Source organism: Pteropus vampyrus, unplaced genomic scaffold (genome assembly GCF_000151845.1).
Source record: "Pteropus vampyrus isolate Shadow unplaced genomic scaffold, Pvam_2.0 Scaffold22, whole genome shotgun sequence".
Classification (NCBI taxonomy): Eukaryota; Metazoa; Chordata; class Mammalia; order Chiroptera; family Pteropodidae; genus Pteropus; species Pteropus vampyrus.
The window spans coordinates 7888648-7908873 of record NW_011888803.1 but is presented as its reverse complement, the minus strand read 5'-3'; the positions used below and the strand labels follow the sequence as shown (position 1 = coordinate 7908873).

The following is a 20226-nucleotide window of genomic DNA, read 5'->3' as shown; positions in this document are numbered from 1 at the left end:
TGAATTTAGGTCTTTCTGACCCTAAAACTTATGCTATTAACATCTTTTCTAAAAAGGCTGCATAATATTCCACTGAGTGGATTTGACATATGACTGTTTTCTTGTATAATATTTAGGTTTTGATCCTATTTGTATATATTTGTTCACAGATTTCTTTTCATCTAGAATTACTTATTTGTATGAGAATCTTAGAGTACAATTGCTTATTTAAATGATGTGAACATTTTATGGCTCTCAATACATATTTTTATATTACTTTTCAAGAGGGGAAAAACAATTATATATTTTTTGGCTCATTTTATTTAGTAGACAAAAAAAGATTTGTTATTTTAAGTGGCATTTTTTTTTGTTTTCTATTAAGAGTGAACCTTATATATTTAAACAGTTGTGGTTGTATGTGTGTTGTGTTAACCAGTGTGCGACTGGTTTTGATGTCAAAATATCAATTCTTCTCTAGTTTTCATTTCATCTTCATTTATTCTCTTCACAGCCAAACATTGACAGAATGTTTATTCCGGCTGTCATCACTTCTTTACCACTCATTTACTACTCAACACATTGCAATCTGGCTTTCTGCCCCATCTCTCTGGACTTGTCCTTGCCAAGGTTACTAATGACCTTCTAATCCCTAAATCCAGTTGTCACTTTTGGCTCCAGAAATAATATGTCATTTATTTTTTCCTCATAATTTTTAAAATTATAGTTTTAGTTGGCATTTATTTTTTCAATACAATTATAAAGAAGAAATTACACACTCATTTGTTAAATGATTGTATGCCACTACTTCAAAAAACATCATTTCTTTCCATAATTACTTAAACCTAAATAACCATTCCACTTCTTGAACAAACTCCCCTTACTAGTTTCTTCAAGGATTAAAAACTTTTTTTTCCAATAAATTTGCTTTTCTAATTATATTATTCTTCCCTTGTCCAAAGTTTGTCTACCTAAAATATTTATTAGTTAATTAAGAAGCCATTTGGGTCTTTTCCCCAATCTGGATCATGATAGAACTTTGCCACATTGTGAAATGGTTAGCTTCCTATATTTAAGGATGCTAGTCTCCTACTTATGACGACAGGATTTATCCATACTCCTCTTTCTATCACAGCCTTTGCTGTTGTCATTTTAGAGAAGGGAAGAGAGGGAAACATTATTGGTATAATTACCTAGGAACTCCAGCTGAAATTTGGACTGCATTCTTGAGCATTTTGTAAAGAATGTATAATATAACCATTTAATGGATCAAATTATGTTATTGGAACCTAAGGGTCCTGTGTAACATTTCTATGATAAAATAAGTTTCAAGTTCCAAACATCCAACTTACAAACAAACGAATCTTTGAGATAACCTTTTAAAAAGTGACAGGATGTCTATGTTTTCTGCTATTAATTGCGACCTTGCATTTGCCCTTGTATAACTAATTATATTAAGTGAAATTCAATTTAATTTAGGCAACCCTAAAGATGTTGTTGGATCATTTGAAATTGGTGGCTTCTTATCATGAAGTGAATAAGATGACCTGCCAGAATTTGGCTGTGTGCTTTGGACCAGTATTATTAAGTCAGAGGCAAGAGACTTCCAACCATAACAACAGAGTCTTTACTGATTCAGAAGAACTCGCCAGTGCTTTGGATTTTAAAAAACATATTGAAGTTCTTCATTACTTACTTCAACTCTGGCCAGGTAAATGATTCTATAGAAATATTTTTCTCTTTCAGTGATAGGGTGTTTGAATTAGCTGATCATTAAATATGCTCATATATGATTAAAGAAAACATCTCTGGATTTTGCTTTTTGAAATAGTTATGAATTAATACCTGCCCTTTAGATTTCTCCATTTAAATTTTCTGCTTTTACTGATAACATTATAAACATATAGATCAATCTGTACATTTTGGATTTGGTCAGATCTGGATTTGAATTCTGGTTGTGTCACTAATTAACAGTCTGACTCTTGGGCAAGTTCTTTAACATCTTAGAGCCTCAGGGTCACCTTCTATCATATGGATTTAATAATATGCTTATAGAATTAATAGGAGAATTAAATTAAAAAATGTATATATAAGATGCTCAGCACAGCTCTTGGTACATAATAGGTACTCAGTAAATATTAATTTTTTTATTCTCATTTTTATTTCAACTGGCGTGAAGCAGAATTTATATTTCTCCTTAAATCAGTTCTTCTTGACATCTTACTGTAGTAATGGGCATTCTTCAAATTATCCTGGCTTCAATTGACAATTATCTCTGATTTTTTCATCTTTCGTATCCATCTCTTATTCCAGTTAATAACAAATGACTGACATTTTCCTAATATACCTCTTACATAGTTTCAGAACTAAAAGGAATACATATGTAATTGAATTATATCCTATATTTAATTTCCAAAATTTCCTTACCCTGTGATAAGTACCCCTGCTCCCTCCCTCCCACCCTGCATGGTACCAAACGGGAGAGTACTTAGGTGCTTAGTGGCCCGCAGAGTGATAGAGAGCTTCGGCTCTGGAGTCGGGCTTGGATTCAGACCTGGACTGTGTCTCTCACCGACAGTGTGGACTTAGGCAAATACTTCAGTTTCCCTAAACCTCAGTTTGCTTCTCTATAAATAGTGCCTACATCAGAGTTGTTGTGAAGATTCAGATAAAACATCTAAGGCAATGAGCAGAGTATTTAGAATAAAGTTGGCCCTCAATAAATGTGCTTTGTTACTTTTATAGATTTATATGAGAAGAATAGATCAAAGTACAAAGGAATGCTTGATGTAGTCTTTTAAAGTAAACCTAATTTTTTAAAGTGAATTAAAAATCAATCTAATAACAATTTTCTTTTTTTAAGAAATTTCTTTTTATTTTTTATTTTTACTTTTATTAAGGTGAGGCAACCCTTGGTTGACCTCACAGATTGCAAGGACTTTGTCAGCTTACAATCTCTCTTTTTTTATGCCTAGCGCACCTTTTCTTCCTAGGTGGTCTCCCATCTAAATATTACCCAGGCCCGACCCTGTTTAGCTTCCAAGATCGGATGGGATCGGGCTTGTTCAGGGTAGCATGGCTGTAGACAAGCTAATAAAAATTTTCAGCTTTTAAATTTGGAAAGTTAAATTTTTTCTCTTTTTTAAACACAGGCTTAAAAGTCATTTCTAATTTATATTTTAGCTGAATTAGTATGTATTATTAATTATTTAAAAATCCTGAGTCAAGATTCTCTGGGTAATTGGTGTAATTTCTGCATTTAGTGCCTAGTATAAGGGATCTCTCAGGTTAAAGTATTAAATATGTGTTTCCTAGCTTTTCCTAAAACTGCTTTAATTCTAATAAACATCAGGAATTGAGAGAGGAGTCATCTTATCATTCTAGTCACAAAGGAAAACTTGCTTGCCTGAAGATATCATTAAGTTTATCAGTACCTGAGTTCTTTATCATTAATTCTATACCAGAAATTAATGTCATTTCATTATTTTGTAGTGGCCACCTTAGTTTTGGGTATAGGAACTTATATATTATGTTATAGAAAAAGCAGGTTTAGATTTCAGATTCACAGTATTTCAATGACAACCTAAAACTGACTCCTATTCCAAAGATTTGTGTTGTTGGATTTAAAAATAACTGCCTCTTTTATATAACTTTTAATTTTTGTTTAGTTATAGCACCTCAGACAAAGGACAGAACAGAGTAGTTAGTTTTTCCCTCTAAATCATTTGCTTCTGGACTGAAGAAAAGGCAGAAATCAAGTAGATGTAATATAATTACTGAGCCTGAGAAAACTGATGGTAACATAGAGAATGGGCCATAGCATATTAATTTGGTGAATGCCCATCTCATGCATTCAACAGGTTTTGGCTCTCCTTGCTATGCATATCTTACTTATTTTTCTTTTTGGACTTTCCCTTACTACAGAGGTAAAAAGAGTTGGTTCCACTTTCTCTCTCCCGACATTCTTTTTTACTTTCTTAACTTTTTGTTTTGTGTTTTTGTTTGTTTTGTTTTTTTTTTTTTTTTACTTTGGGGCAAGATTATAACTTGCTTTGAGCTTTCCATTTGATAAATCTTATTTTCAAAGTGATCAGTTAGAACCCTAACACATTGGCACTGGAAGGTAAAAATCATCCTGCCAATGGTTTTTCAGATTGTCTTTTGCCAAAGCCCTAAGTTTCTTTGGAAGCAGTGTTAGGGCCAGATTGGCAACAGGTAGGGGAACAAAATGGAAGTACACTTCCCTTTTGACCAAAAACAGTCTTTTCATCTTTTTTATGTAATGGGTTTATACAAAATTGTTGCTCTTCGAAAATAGGTTTGCCTTTTTAAGAATATTGAAAATTACCGATAGACTGCCATTTCACTTTACAGATGGAGAAATAGCTTTAGAGGGTGTACCTGCAGACCAGCTGTTTTCTGTATTACATTAATTTCCCCTAATCCTTTTAATTTCATTTTTCTCACGAGCTTAAACTTCATGAGATCAGGGGCTATATTTTGCTTACCCTTATCATTGCAGGTCCTAACAGAGTACTTGGCACTAACTAGACAATATATTCTGTTAAATAAAGCAATTATACTATAGATAAAAGGCTAATAAAGTGGGGATTAAAAATATAAATTCGGTAGAAAACTAGATAAGAAAATTAAGTTTCTTAGTACTTATTATATTTTGAAAGTTTTTCAGTAGCCTTATAGACTGCATTTTTCATTTTATTCTGTCGAAGATGAGTAGTCAACAGTGCTGGGAAAATTAGAGCTTTTTTTTGTAGTTAAAATTAGCCATTTTCTCTTCATAATTAATAGGAAATCATTCTACCGTCAGTAGTTTAAAAAGCCAGTGAGGCTGATTTTTCAGAAATTGTATTTGTGTCTAAAAGATATAAATATTATAATAGGTTTTGTAAATATTTTCCAAGAAAATTTACAAAAACAATGTTTGAATAAGGACTTGGTTAAACAACTTTAAGCAGCTGGCAACAAAATAAACCTGGATTTTGCAAGTGAATGTCAGAAAATGCAAGCACAATAAGACAAGCTTAAACACAGTCAAAAGTATTTCACTTTGGTTGGATCAGAAACCAGATGACCTCAGGGTTAGCAGAGTACTGTAATGGCTTGGCAAAAACAACAGGCAAGACACTTAAGCACTATGGAGAACAAGAATAGCTCAGAAAATGAAGGGAGAAAAGCAAAGATTGGAAATAAGCAGCTAGAGAAAAAGGACTATGGATAATCAAACAGTGCAAAAATTCAGATATCCATGCTGCACATTCTGCAATTTCATTAGTTAATGGCATGGGACATTCTATATTAATACTCCAGTTTAAAGTAAATACCAGACCTTTATTTTCTAGAAAATTTTAGATCAAGAGCTTTTAGCTATTCATAACAATATAAAATAACCACTATAAAAATGCAGATAAGTAGAAATGTTAAAAGCATACCTATATACAGTTATCAAGTATTTTAATAAAAGCTAAGTTTTAAAAGTTATGACTAAAAGTTATCACTAAGTCTGGAAAACTAGAACCATATATATGTTTATGTTACTTTTTAATTATTTTATTTTGTACAGTAGGAAACAAGTATTCAGTATGCATTGGAGACTATAAAGTTGGTACATTATCACTGATGATATGTTCTCTTAGAGAAGGACAGTATAAACAAGAGGTACTTATTAACAGAATAAACAAGCAGAAAGAGAATGGTATTAAGGACAGGTTTTAAAAGCTATGCTTCAACATTTAAATTAAGTTTGTTTTATATACAGAAGAGCCTTAGACAAATTTTTTGTTCAATATACAGTAAAGAGTAAATGGTGAAGCCTTGATTTGTTATGAAATAATGTGTGTCTCTATGGTAATCTGTATGGCCAGCGCAACACATACCCTTAGAAGAAATTAGTCTTGATATGAGGAATGTTATTTGAGATTATGAGATACCTAACCAGAATGGGAAAATAAAATATCTGTACTATTTTCAGGCAATAAATGAAGACTATTAGTAACTAATGCTGTGTAATCAAACTCAGGTAACAAGTGGTGAAGTCTAGTATTTGCATTTTATCAAAGTGAAATTTGGGCTGCTTAGTAAATTATGACACTGCTACTAATAGAATTGCAAAAACACACAAAGGTCAGAACTTTTAGTGTGAGCACTTTAGATGCCTTTGCCTCATTTAGATGTTTGCAGACAAAGGAACTTTTTGTATTGTTTGTATACCAACATGCCTTGCCTGCTTTTTGCTGTAGCTTTTAATTTAGAAGCTACCAGCTTAGCTACTGTTTGAATTATAACTAGATAATAATTAACTTGCACAGAAAGTTAACCAACATTAGAAATTCAATTTGTTTGGGGATGTTATGATATAGCATGAATTAGAACCACTGAACATTCTACTAGCTTTTGTCCCTAATCTTAACTATGTGTGGTAATAGAAAAAATAATTATGGAATGCTTTCCTTAGATAGCATGCATGTTTTTGTTTTAATGCATGTCTTTAGTTGATTATTAAATGGCTTATCTTTAGCTCTGTTTTTTTTAAGGCCAGTTGGATTACTGTCACAAAGCAAATTTATTGTTTGTTTCTAGTGCATCGTTTAACTGTCAGAGAATCAACAGACAATTTGTTCCCAGAGGAGAAGTCTTCTCTAAATTATTTGAGAAAGAAGAAAGAACGACCTTACATGTTAAATTTGAGCAGTAACGATTCATCAAGAGTACTGAGGCCAAGGCAAACCAGATTAGATAGTCCACTTAGTAATCGTTATGCAGGAGACTGGAGCAGCTGTGGAGAAAACTACTTTTTAAATACAAAAGAAAATTTAAATGATGTGGATTATGATGACGTCCCTTCAGAAGATAGAGAAAATGGGGAAAATTGCAGCAAAATGTATGGACCAGATATAATGATTGAACAGCCAATTCCCATGTCCAAAGAGTGCTCATTTCAGACATATTTGACTATGCAGACAATTGAGTCTACAGTAGATCGAAAAGTCAATCTCAAAGATCTACAAGAAAGTATTGATACTTTGATTGGAAATCTGGAGCGTGAGCTCAACAAAAATAAGCTTAGTATGAGTGTCTGAGACTGAGGTTTTTCACAATGTTTTAAAGTTTCAAATCTTTCCATTTTCTTATACCTCTCACAGTGATTTTTAAAATTGTTTTATTCTTGAAACCTTCAGTTAATTTCTAATAAGTTAAGTGATTCAGTTAAAAATACTACTCATTAATATAATTTTTACTTATCTAATTAGAAAAATTTACTTGGAGTAAAGATAACTTGGACTTCTTGTGAATATTTAAATCTTGCCAGTTTTATAGAGATAACTTTAAATGCACTTGTAAGTTTCAGATAAGTTATTAGCCCTCAAGAATTTTATACTTTATAGGAACTGCTCTTCTGCAGCTGAAACAGATGTTCCTTTTAGAGGAACATTGCAGCTGCTTAGTCAGATTTGCAGTATCAGTCCAAGTACACTGCAACATCATTTGTTCACATTTCATTTGCAATGCAAATGCTGCTATAAGAAAACATTTTTGTAAATAAAAGTAAAATTATACAAATATTGATGTATTCTGTATTAACATTTAGTAATTATTTAAGCTTATTAAAATTAAATATTTTTATAATTCTGAAAATATGTGTATAAGTACATATATGTATAGGTATTAGAAAGGGGGGAGGGATGGGCTGCAGAATCACGTTTCTTTAAAGTATATATGTCATGAGGCCAAAATCATTAGCTTAAAATGTCTTTTTCAGGGAAAGAACTTTTAAGTTAAAGGAGGAGTTGCATAGAAACACATGAACCAAAACACTAGATGCATCTGAATAGAAATAATAGACTTCCTTTTTTTTTGATTTACAGAAAGTCAGAATATCCCCAATGGGAATTCATCTTTTAAAGTGAAATCCTCTAACTTCTTATAGGCTTAAGTGCCCAGATTTCTGCACTGGTGACATAGATTATAAAAAATTTCTCCTATTCTATGCATTTTTATGTTCCACTTTTTAAAAAAATTAATTATACGTAAAACATATTTATTTATAGTAGTACATTTATAACATTGACTTTGTAATTACCTTCATTTGTTCCTAAAAAAATCTTGCCAGCTTACTACATGTTATTGATTTTTAAAAATTAACTTATATTGGCTAAGTGTATCTACAAGGTAGTCATAGCAATCAGCAGTGTTTGAAAATGAACATTTAGAAGCCTTTTTGAAAATTAAATTGGAATGTATTTTTTAAAACTTTTATACCTACAAAATGTATAATTTTAAAATTATAAATAAAATTTGAATTACCAACTTAAAGATGTAGCAGCCATTAGAAAACCTGACTTGATGTTTTTCTAAATATTAAAGTATTTAACTATTTGTATGCAGTATACATTGATAAACAGAACACCTTGTTATTTAACTTGAAGACTCAATTGTTAAAAAAATAACTATTTTTATGTGAAATTTTTATTTTTTAAAGCTTTGTTAAACAATTCAGAAGAATACCAAAAGAATATGTGACACTTATATATAGTGAATAAACAGTCAAAAGAAATGTATTTAAATAATTTGTAAGAAGACTGTCTCGATCTTTTTGTTTGCTATATCATGTATATTATATGACTTGAATAAGTTGTTCCACAAATGTAAAAGTTATATTAAAATATTACCTTGATGTCATGCTATTATCATAATGATTTTAAGCATCACTTATTTTAATGTCATTCTTTTTAAACATGTTAAAGTATTGGACCACTATGTATTATCCACAAATATATGTAATAACTTTATTTGGTCTGTAATTGAATTTTCCAGACTCTAATATACTTTAAGGGCCATACTTATTTTGTTATATTATGTTGGATAGGAATAATTTTAAAGTTAATCTCTGCCATTTTAAATAGAAAATACAAAATATCTTTTGTTGTCTAAATCACTGAGTCATAACAATAAACCTCTTTGACTCTGCTGTATTCAGTAGAACTCAATAATTTATGCCTTTTATTTATTTATTTATTTAATGGTGACATTGGTTAATGAAATCCAATAAGTTTCAGTTGTATGCTTTAACAGTAAGGCATATATATATTTACACTGTGTTCACTTCCCATAGTTAGATTTGTTTCTGTCACCACATATTTGACCCCCTTTACCCCGTCTACCTCCCTCCTTCTCCCTCACCCCCTACCTTCTGGTAACCACTAGTCTATAGTCCATGGCCATGTGTCTCTGTTTGTCCTGTTCATTTGTTGCTTTTAGGTTTATATCCCACATACAAGTGATATCATGTGATTTTCGACTTTTTCTGTCGGGCTTATTTTGCTTAGCAAGATTATCTCGAGGTTCATCCATGTTGCAAATGGCAGTATTTCATCTCTTCTTAGGGCCGAGTAATATTCCATTGTATATATGTACCACAGCTTCTTTAGCCAATCATCTATCATAGGATACTTCAGTTGCTTCCATGTCCTGGCCACTGTGAATAATGCTGCTATGAACATCGGTGTGCAAATATCTTTTTGGATATGGGTTTTCAAGTCTTTGGGGTAAATACCCAGTAGAGGGATTGCTGGAACATATGATAGGTCAATTCTTAGTTTTTTGAGGAACCTCCATACTATTTTCCATAGTGGCTGTACCAATTTGCAGTCCCACCAGCAGTGTATGAGGGTTCCTTTTTCTCTGCATCCTCTCCAGCACTTGTTATTACTTGTCTTATTGATAACAGCTATTCTAATAGGTATGAAATGGTATCATAATGGTTTTGATTTGCATTTCCCTAATAGCTAGTGATGTTGAGCATCTTTTCAAATATTTGTTTATGCCTTTATTTTAAATGGCCTTTCGAATATTTTTTGAGTTTTTATACCTGCTTTTTATAATATCCTGGGATCTTCCTATGCTATTAGACTGTCAACTGTCATTCCCTTCAAACTCTACCAGCTCTAATATTTTTTAAGATTAAGAACAATTTTAATTTTAGTGTATGTACTTGAAAAAAATTTTAAACAATTCAGTGAATAGAAACTAAAAAGTAAAAGTTCTTTTCTGCCATCTACATCAGTCCCATTTCTCAGAAGTAACAACCACTTTTTAAAAAATATTTTGTGGAGGAAAAAAATGGTGTAGATGATAGAAACACTGTTCATCCCTCTGGCAACCAAATTAAAGTTGTGACGGAAACAAGGAGCAGCAGCAAGGAAAAATTGCCTGGGATCTGGATGAATAAGCCATACAACTACGGAGAAATCCAAGAAAGCACCCTGCAACAGCAGAAGGTAGGACTGGGTAAGGATGCAGGGCTGCCTGGTCCTGAGTGGCTGAGAGATCGGAGGCTGCGGCAGCGGCAGTGGCAGACGCCTCTTAAAGGGGCCGCATCCGCAAGCAGATTTTTGTGGTACGGATCTGCTCTCTCTGAGCACCCGTGCCTGTTCAGCTGTGCGCAGGGGGCACCAGGGACTTACAGGGAGACATTTTTGGAGTGAGGGCCGAGGAGAGACTCAGTACAGAAATGCTGGTGGTATCCATTGTTCCCTGTTGAGCCCTCCCTGCTACCAGTGCACTGGACACAGGGCCGCCTTAGCTGTGATGTCATCAAACTGGATAACAGAGGTCACTCTGCCCAGTGAATTCCTTGAAACCCCGCCTCCCCCAACTCATGGCCCCACCCAAGCCACATCCCGGTGTATCCTCGGCGAGTCAGGTGCTCCTTGCTGAGACTCACACTGGTGGAGGCAGCTGACCTCGGTTTCTGGTGTGACCTTTTGAGGGAACTACAAGCACAGCATCTGTGGATTGCTTGCTGAATCTTGACAGGTGGCCCTAGAGGGGTAGAGGCTTGGGCTGAACCTCTCTCAAGACTGTGCCACTGGACACCTACTTCACAGCCCACACTAATAAGACCAGGAGTCTTAGGAGCCTTGCTTCGTACATAGAAATAGACATGGAAAGGCAGCCAAAATGGGAAGACAAAGAAGCAGAAACCATATGAGAGAAGAGAACAGAGAGCCAGATATAATGGAGTCAAGTAATCTAACAGGTGCAGAATTCAAAACACTGGTTATAAAGATGCTCAATGAACTTTTGGGAAGTGTAGATAAATTCAATGAGAACTTCAACAAAGAGATAAAAAAAAAAAAATGGAAGTGGAAATTATAAAAGTCCGAAATGAAGAACACACTATCTGAGATGAGAAATATATTAAATGAAATAAACAAAGGAATAAACAAAGTGAATAAAGAAGAGGATCACACGGCTTATCTAAAAGTCAGGACAGCCAATCAGGACACTCAGTCAGAATGGCAAGAAAAAAGATGCCGAGACAATAAAAATAAGGAGGATATGGGACACTATTAAGGCTCCAAATATTCATCTGATCAGTGTAACAGAAGGAAATCACAATGTTGAAAAGCTATTTGAGGAAATAATGATAGAAAACTTGCCTAACCTGGTAAAGGAAATGGACATAAAATCACAGGAAGCTCAGAGAATTCCAAAACTCAGGGATCTAAAGAGGCCCACACCAAGACACATCATAATTAAAATACCAAAGGTTAAATACAAAGAATATTAAAAGCAGCAAGAGAAAAAAAATAATTACGTCTAAGGGAACACCCATATGACTGGCAGCTGATTTCTCAAAAGAAATTATGCAGGACAGAAGGGCTTGGCAAAAAATATTCGACAGGATGAAGATCCAGGACATACAACCAAGAATAGTTTATCCAGCAAAGCTATCATTTAGAGCTGAAAGACAGATAAAGAGCTTCCCAGACAAAAATAAACTAAAGGAATTTATCACTACCAAGCCAGAATTATAGGAAATGTTGGAGGGACTTCTTTAAGAAAAAAAAACATGTATCAAAAACGGGAATAAAGAATGGTAACAACCACATTCCTGTCAATAAATACCTTAAATGGAAAAGAATTAAGTGCTCCAACCAAAAGACGGAGTGGCTGAAAGGTTAAGAAAACAAGACCCCTACATATGAAAAGGAAGGGAACGGAAAAAGATATTGCTATGATGAGACTAGAAGGTATTTAAGTCAGATAGAGAAAGATAAACACTATATGATTTCACTTATATGCGGAATGTAAGGAATAAAAAGAACAAACCAACCAAAAACAGACTCACAAATATAGTGGACAATTTGGTGACTGACAGAGGTAGGGTTTGGGGGTTTGGGAGAATGGGGTGAAGGGTTAAAGAAGTACAAATTAGTAACTGATGGATGATGATGGGGATGGGGAGCAATTCCCTAATTGCATAGGGAATGCAATTAGCATTAATATATTGGCTAAGTGGAGGGTCAGGGGAGGGAGGGAGCAATTGAAGGGATCATTTTACTAACTATATAGATGTCTAACCTATGTACTGTATACTTGAAACTAAAATTTAAAAAATAAAAAAGTTATAAATAGTAAAAAAAATTTTTTTTGAGGTAACATTAATAACATTATATAAATTTCAGGCATATAACTTTTTTTTATTCTTCAGGTACTACCTCTATCACTTGAGATTTATTGCTGCTATTTCTTGGTTTGTCATTTAAGCAGTATGTGTTGATTGTCTATTATGAATGACAAGCAATTTATCTCACTCCAGTTCTCCCCATTTTATGTTTTTAGTTGTTCTTTTGGATTCCTTTATAATTTTAGTAATGTTTATCTCTTGATCCATTGATTTTAAACAGTATTTCTTGACTCCCTACCATTGTTGAATGACCAATCCTATACTTTCCGTCCAATCCGTTACTGCCCTTTACCTCCTAACTTCTCTAGGTTACACTATTAGTTTATATAATCAACATAAATAGACGTATATTATTTGGGGGAACTATACATAGGTTTTTCCTTTATGTATTGATTCTAGAAACTACAAATCAATACTAGCAGCTATGTGCTAGATTATGCAAAAGTATTCACAAGGTGATTACCAGTATATACCAGGTGATTCTGTCTCCTACACATCTTATATCCTAAAGTATAGCCTGATTTAATGTGAATATTCCAAGCTAAAGGTCAAAATGATTATTTTATCTTATAGCCACCAACTTCTCCAAATCATGCTGTGTTTAATTTGTTTCATAATCAGGTCATAGCTTTTGCAGATTTTTATTTTTCCTTGATTAATTGCTTTTTTTTTTTTCAGACAAAAATGCTTTCTTCGCTATAACAATTGTCATACTATTGAATGACCCAAAATTTTCAGAGTGTTTTAGCTTTCATCCTGGGATTTCTGAAGTGTATTCTTGCCTACTTTTTTTTAATAGAAGAAAAATACTTTCTTCACAATAACCCTCAAATCATTTTAAGCTTCTTAATCAACTTATCAAACTTGGACAAAGTGATTTTTAGCTATCATCCTTTGCATGCCTAGCTTCTGCTTTTTTTTTTTTTTTATCCCACTCTTTCTTGCTTTGAAGTATATTTATAAGTACCCTTGCCCTCCACACACAAATGATTTGTGGGAGATAAGCTTTGGGTCCTTGCCTATCTGACAAGGCCTTTTCTTCTCTATACTTCATTTTGATTGGACTCGCAGTTGTAGGTTCAAACTCATTTTTCCTTTAGAACTTTGAAGGCATTTCTCATCTTCTAGCATCCAGTTTTGCAGTAATCCAGGCAAGAGAGATGGTGATTCAGATCAGGGAAGAAGTAATAAAGGTGATGAGAAATGGTTGTATTCTGGATATATTTTGGAAGTAGGAGCCAAAAGAATCTGCCAATGGACAGTAAGAGAAAGGAGTAAGGCCTAAGCAACTGAGGATGGAGTTGCCATCAAATGAGATTGGGGTAACTCCATTGTACTTTTAAGATAAGCTCTTTATAGCAGATGTTGATATTATCAAAATCGTAGTTATCAAAATGTCTTATGATGTCCTGCTAACCATAAGTACTAATGTTTCTATACGTGGTAATGATGTCCATAGAGTCACTGCAAGAATAAGAAAGCAATAAGACTTCGTATATATCTAAGACTTCATATATAGTAAAGTCCCAAGTGATAACTGTCTGGAAAATTTCAGATTGTGTAGCTTTATATTAGCGATCCTAAAGAAACAAGTTTGTAGTGGTGTGGTTCCTGAAAAGAATTTAGTTTCCAGACCACAGAATGACTTAGGATTTTATAATTAAAAACATCAAGTTTTAGGTCCTCGGATAGTGATAAAATTGTATCATGTTTAAGAATAACAAGTACTGATTTGAGTCTTACAGACCTAAGGACTTTGGTACAAAAGGGAATGCCCAGTGTTCATTTTTAACTTAGTAAGGCTCATATTTAATAAACATTGAAGTTCCAGAAATCAGAGTTCTTGATTGCATTCTGACTCAGCCAAAAACTGACTGGATAACTCAGGCAGAAATTAAATTTATTTAAAAAAATACTGTACAAGAGGAAAGGCTGTTTTAGGGTGCTAAAAATGTTTTATATTTTAATCTAGATGGGAATTTTCACAAGTATTTATATATCAAGTTGCATATTTAAGATTCGTGTCCTTTTTTATAAGTCATACCTCAATTTTTTAAGGTTTTTTTTTTTTTTTTTTTAAATGGGAAAACTAGAGCAATGGACTTGGAAAATAAGTAGAACTAAGAGAGGCTAGGTGATCAGAATGACAGCAACCAGGGTTATGCCTGATTAGGGTGCCGCTGCTGCTACCAACTAGTACCAAACACAGTCCCCCCAGGTGCACCACTGGAATTAATTATAAAACATCCCTGCCCCTCTGCCTCATTCCTATTCAGAGGCCCTGAAAGAAGCATCCTATTGAGTTCCAACTGCCAGGAGTCAGAGAACAATTAGCTAACATCCTTTCCCAGAGGCTTATGCATAGTAAATTCTATGAATATAAGAAGAGGATTTAGATACCCAATGTTCTGGCTATGCTATATCCTGATACTGTACACTTAAGTTTGTCACTGCTAACACTCTAGGCCAAGCCACTATTATCTTTCGATATTTTCCTAGTTAATCTCTTTGCTATCACTCTCCTCTCCACACCCACAATCCATTCTATCCATAGAAGCTTAAGTAATCTCTTAAAAAGATAAACCACATCATTTCCTAGGCCTTTTCCCTTGCTGCCTGTGCTCTAGCAACACTGAAGACCGCCTTCCTGTCTAGAGATCTTCGCAATTGCCCTTTTCTCTGTCTGGAATGCTACTTATCTAGATTTTACTTGATTAGCCCTTTTTTTTTTTTTTTTGTCATTTCACTTCTTTGATTAAATGTCACTATGTATGTAGGCTGCCTCTGAAAACCCAATCAGTAGCCTTCTTTGAGAATTGGGGGAGGAAGATGATGGAGATTTCTATTTTTCTAAAAAGTACCAAATAGTTGTGGTACTATTTGAATGAACTCTAAACATTTGTAACTTTGGAGAATGTTTATATTTAAACCAAATTGAAGAACTTTAAAAAAGCATATCTACATACCATTGTCACTGTCATATCACTATAGCTCATTTTCACAAGATATTTATCACTATCTAAAATTATCTTGTTGATTTGTTTGTCTTTGTCCATCCTTCTAGACTCTAATATCCATGGTAGCATAAATTATGCCTAGGAACTATAACATAGAAGATTGATGTTTGGTTTATTAATAAATGAATAAATGTAAAGGATTCTCAGAGAATAGTTGTCTTTCTTAGGAAAAGGCTAAGGACTATGAGATGTAATGTCATGTAATTTTTCAAATATTCACTCATGAGTAATAAATTATTTATGGTTAAAGAAGTAATGTTATTTTTTTAAAATGACTTGTGTTTGTTTTGGAACTAGAGTGGCCTTAAGAAAATTAGTGACTTAATAATTAATGAATTGGTAAATTTGGGGTAATGTTTTGTAGTAATGTTTTGCTCAGAGTTCAGTAGAAGTAATTATTTAAATGTGCATATGAAAAAATACATCTCACCATAAGAAAAAAGTACATCTCTAAAAGTGCTTTTGTTGAAATGCATCATTTTTTTTGTCTTTACAAAAATTGTGAACAAAAAATGTCCTCTTAATTTTGAGCTGATTCACTTTAGTGTGCACTTTTAAGCAAATGAGAAAAATGACTATTGCCCTGGAGTCGGGTTGACTTAATCCTTATTTGTTTGATAAGGCCATTGGTATGTGTTTAAGTCATTTGAGTTCATCTTTCTTTTTTTTTTTTTCTTTTTCTTTTTTTGGTTAATGGAGGTATTTATACAGTGTAAATATGGTGGTGGTCTCAATATTCTACATATTTCTTTGATTGGAAATTCTGCTATTCAAACTAAAATCTTCCAAGGTGTCTAAAATTCCAACTTTAGAAAAGTACAATGGATATTAAATCAAGAAAAAGAAATTCCTTTGCATTCAAGATGTTTTTTTGTGAAACTATGAGACAGCAAGCCTGCAGCTCATATTTTTTCACAGCTGTAGATATTAAACAGTGATCCCTCGTTCTTGACATTTTTTCAAGAAAAATGATGCAGGTTGCCAGCTGGTTTGCGTCTGTTCTTGCCTAACATTCCCCCCGCCCCCTGGCCGTAGCCATTGTAAAACCCAGCTTTTAACCTAAGAGCAAGACTGGACCATTAAGTAAGTGAAAACAGCTTGTCTGCACTGGTAGATAAGAAATGTCAGAGCATAAAGTCCTGTCTGTCCAAGGTTATGAATCTGTGTTTGATCTGTATTTGATGTCAAAACTCACCTGTAAAGCCAACCAAACAATACATAAAAGAAGGTGCGTTAGTATCTTTTTCTATCAACAATTTATTATAAACATTTTAAATGTAAAGAAAAGTTGAAAATTATACAGTGAACACCCATATATCTACTAGCTAGTCTATAATTGTAAACATTTTGCTGTATTTGTTTAATCATATTTCTTATCTATGCACCATTGTCTTAGTTTTTGGTACATTTGAAAGCAAGCTACAGATTTCAGTACACTTCACAATGTGTCATTTTGGAGGCCAAAAAAAAAATTGAATTGGAGATGACTATATGTGATTATAATTAACTTCTAAAAGAGTCACATGATATGTGAATTCACAAATTCTAGCTTTCATTATGGTTAGAAAGATCCAGCATTACTCTCAATGATGTCTAAAAAGTAAGGTATATTTTGGATATCTTGTGATACTTTCCACATTACTTTTAGCTATCCTAGACTTCCATCATCCACAAACAACCTTCGCAATTTCTACCACATTCAAGTACTATGTGGAATATTTTCTTATGTTCTCCAAAATATCTTTTTTCAATTAAATTTATCTTTAGAGTCAAACTTCATATTGCTACCATAAATGAAACAGCAGTATCGTTTGTCATAAATAAGTTAATCATGTTTTTCTCTATACATTAAATAAATTTGTAATGTACACCTTGGCATGCATACCATACTTTGGGAAATACTTAGTTATAGTCCTTCTCCTTCCCCCTTTTTCTATCACAAATATTGGGGCACAGGAAAAGTCAAAGCTGCATCGGAAGCTGGACACAGATGAGACCAGGCTGTTCTCCTTTTTACGAGACAAAACTACTACATCCAGACTTGCCTTAGTCTCTCACCTTGAGATGGAGAGAGGTGGAGAGAGGTGAACAGTTCCCTACAGCAGGGCTAAGAAGAGTCTGTCTGCATCCTGTGTGTCTCAAGCAGGGCTCATTCTACATGAGCCCTTTGTTGTCAACCCCGTCTGCTCCGTAGGCCCCATGTTGCCAGGAACAGAGCTAAAGCTCAATCCTTCTTGCATCCAGAGTTTCTACTTTGGGGACTTTGCAGAACTCTGGTCCTGACCACATTTTCTTTTTCATTTTGTTCACTCTTATACTTTTATCTCTCTCCTACCAGCATATCTTCCTCCAGACTACCTCTGTGTAAACATAGGTGTGGTAGGAGACCAACAACACACCTACCTTCCCCTCTTGAAATTAGAACCAAGATATAGGAGCCAGACATGTGGAGGTCAAAAGACCAAATTTACTACTGATAAAGGTAAGCTGGAGAATATGGCTTGGGTCTGTGGCTGGGTGGGCTTCTTACTTCATCTCTTGCAGGCTGATTTTGCCACCTTGTCACTGGCAGAATGGATTAAAAACAAGCCTCTCCTGGCAGGGATAGAGCCTGTCAGTGCTACAAAAATACATATGCTAGCAATGTGGGTGAGAGAACGCAGAAGGCATCCAGCCAAGCATACTCAAGTCCTGCTGAATTCACCTCTCAGATGAGTCAGCTTTGTGACTTGGGGGACAGTAAATGAGGGAGACAGAGAGAAGCTGGAAGTAATCCTCCCATATTCTTTCAAGAGGTGGATAAGAAGTTCTCTCCCTTTCATGGTAACACGAGAAGTACAGGATGTTATCCTCTAATGATTACCTCCTATTGCTTCCTCCCATAGTGACCACATGTCACACAATGAACCTTGGGACCCTTCCGGCAAATGGAGCAGGAAATGAGAATACCGGACTGTGGAGTGTGTGTTGGCAGCCAAAAACAACATGTAAAGATTTTCCCTGCCATTGGGCAAGCTGGTTAATCTGCAAAAGTAGCCAAAATTGGGCATAGCCTCCCCTCTCTTGATAAATCTTTCCTTCCTCAAGCCCCTGTGGCCATGTGCCAGCTCTGGAGCCTTGAGCCTCAGTATCCAAACCAGTCTTGCTTTCCCCTCCCATGTCCAGCAGAATCCACCTCCTTCACTGTCTCCAGGAAAAAGTTGCCTGCCATTTGGGTGTACGGTCTCACCTGTGAGTATGCAGTCTCATCGTCTGATTAAAATACTAGGGGTTACTGATGGTAGGGTTCATTTATACTTTATTTTAAAATGAGAGCTTATTAAACCCCCTTTAAAGAATATGCATAAGAGAATATCAGAGGAACATCTTTCATTTCTCTCAGTTCTTGCTGTTAACTGTGGGCTACCTTGATGCTGCCGCTACACTTTCATGTCATGCTCACTCCTGAAAGATTGTCTGGAAAATTGGAAGTTTATTCTTTTTTAAAAAACTTGTTATACTTAGATCCACACAGTCTAGAAACTTCATTAAAAGTGAAAAATAGTTATCAATTTTAATTCTTAACTTAGCTTGTTTATTAAGGCTGAAATAAAGCAGACACTTGCCATAATTCAGATTTGACTTCACATTGTTTTCTTTCTTTTTTATTTTTTTGAGAATCATTCTTCTTAAAAATATGTCTCCTAAAAGTAGGGCCTGAAAATATATCTTTAGTTGACAGGGAGGAATGTGAAATCTTTGATTTTATGTCTTTTTTCCTTCTCTTTAAGAAAAAAAGAATAAGAACAGCTTAGAATATCACATGTGCAGGTGACTTAAAAAAACCTGACTGTCTGTCCTTTTAAATTTGGAGCATTGGCATTATTGCAGGGAAACCCAGCCTATATTATTTACCATAGTCATTGTGTCTATTTTTAATGTCTTATTTGTGAACATTTGGAAGCAATTACATTTACTATTTTTTAAACATTGTTTCCCCAGTGAACTTTCGTGGTTGGTTTCTTTGGTGTTTGGGATTCTACTCTGATTGTGTGTAGGTGTTTTACATGAGCCTGTGACCCTCAAACAGCTCATGAGCCATGGAAGGAGTGAATTCATCACAGAGGGCTTAATTCGCCCTGCACTAAGATTTTTAATTTCCGTTTTGGGTCTTTGCTCAGTTATACAGTATTTGACCTGGTAATGGCAACCTAGCAACCAGGCAGCACTGCACCTACCCCAAGCGGCGTTCTGGGGTTGAGGGCCCAGGGAAATGTTAATTATTTACAGTGGTGGATTAATGAAGCAGTGGCAGTGGACCTGGGCCACCGTCTACTGGAGTCAAATGCCTTTTAATCTGAAGTACACACAGACGGTATGTTTATCTGAGGACCTGAAAATATGCTCGTTTAATTCTGCAACATTTCTTGGTGGGTAGAAAGCAATTTGTAAAGCTGAATGATAATTAAACTTAATCTAAGTAAATCAAGCATTAATAGAATGATTAGTTTTCTGAGTAGCCATAAGCATTTTAATTTCTGCAAGAAAGCTACTGTTCAAATTTTAAATACTATGTCCAATATGTTTGATCTCATTTTAAAATCATCAAGAACTAATAATTAAGTAGGCATGTAGAGCCCTTGCTTGTCATATTTGAGAGTGAGAGATGCTCCCATTATTATTAATAATAAAAAATGTTAAAATCAGAGATTATTGCACAGGACAAAGGAAACACTATGGTTTCTCTGGGTGTGTGTGTGTGTG

The 20226-nt window shown here is 34.4% G+C and overlaps 1 protein-coding gene and 1 pseudogene across 1 annotated transcript in view; one reads left to right on the top strand and one right to left on the bottom strand.

Annotated features, from left to right (window-relative positions):
• Positions 1 to 8984, top strand: part of SYDE2 (synapse defective Rho GTPase homolog 2) — a 32186-nt gene extending 23202 nt beyond the window's left edge. The window contains exons 7-8 of the mRNA XM_011355690.2: positions 1456 to 1687; positions 6574 to 8984. Of these exons, the coding sequence (XP_011353992.1) occupies positions 1456 to 1687; positions 6574 to 7073 (732 nt within the window). The 3' untranslated portion in view covers positions 7074 to 8984. The remainder of the gene's footprint in view (positions 1 to 1455; positions 1688 to 6573) is intronic.
• LOC111736854 lies at positions 2945 to 3063 on the bottom strand (annotated as a pseudogene).
• Positions 8985 to 20226: the final 11242 nt, after the last annotated feature.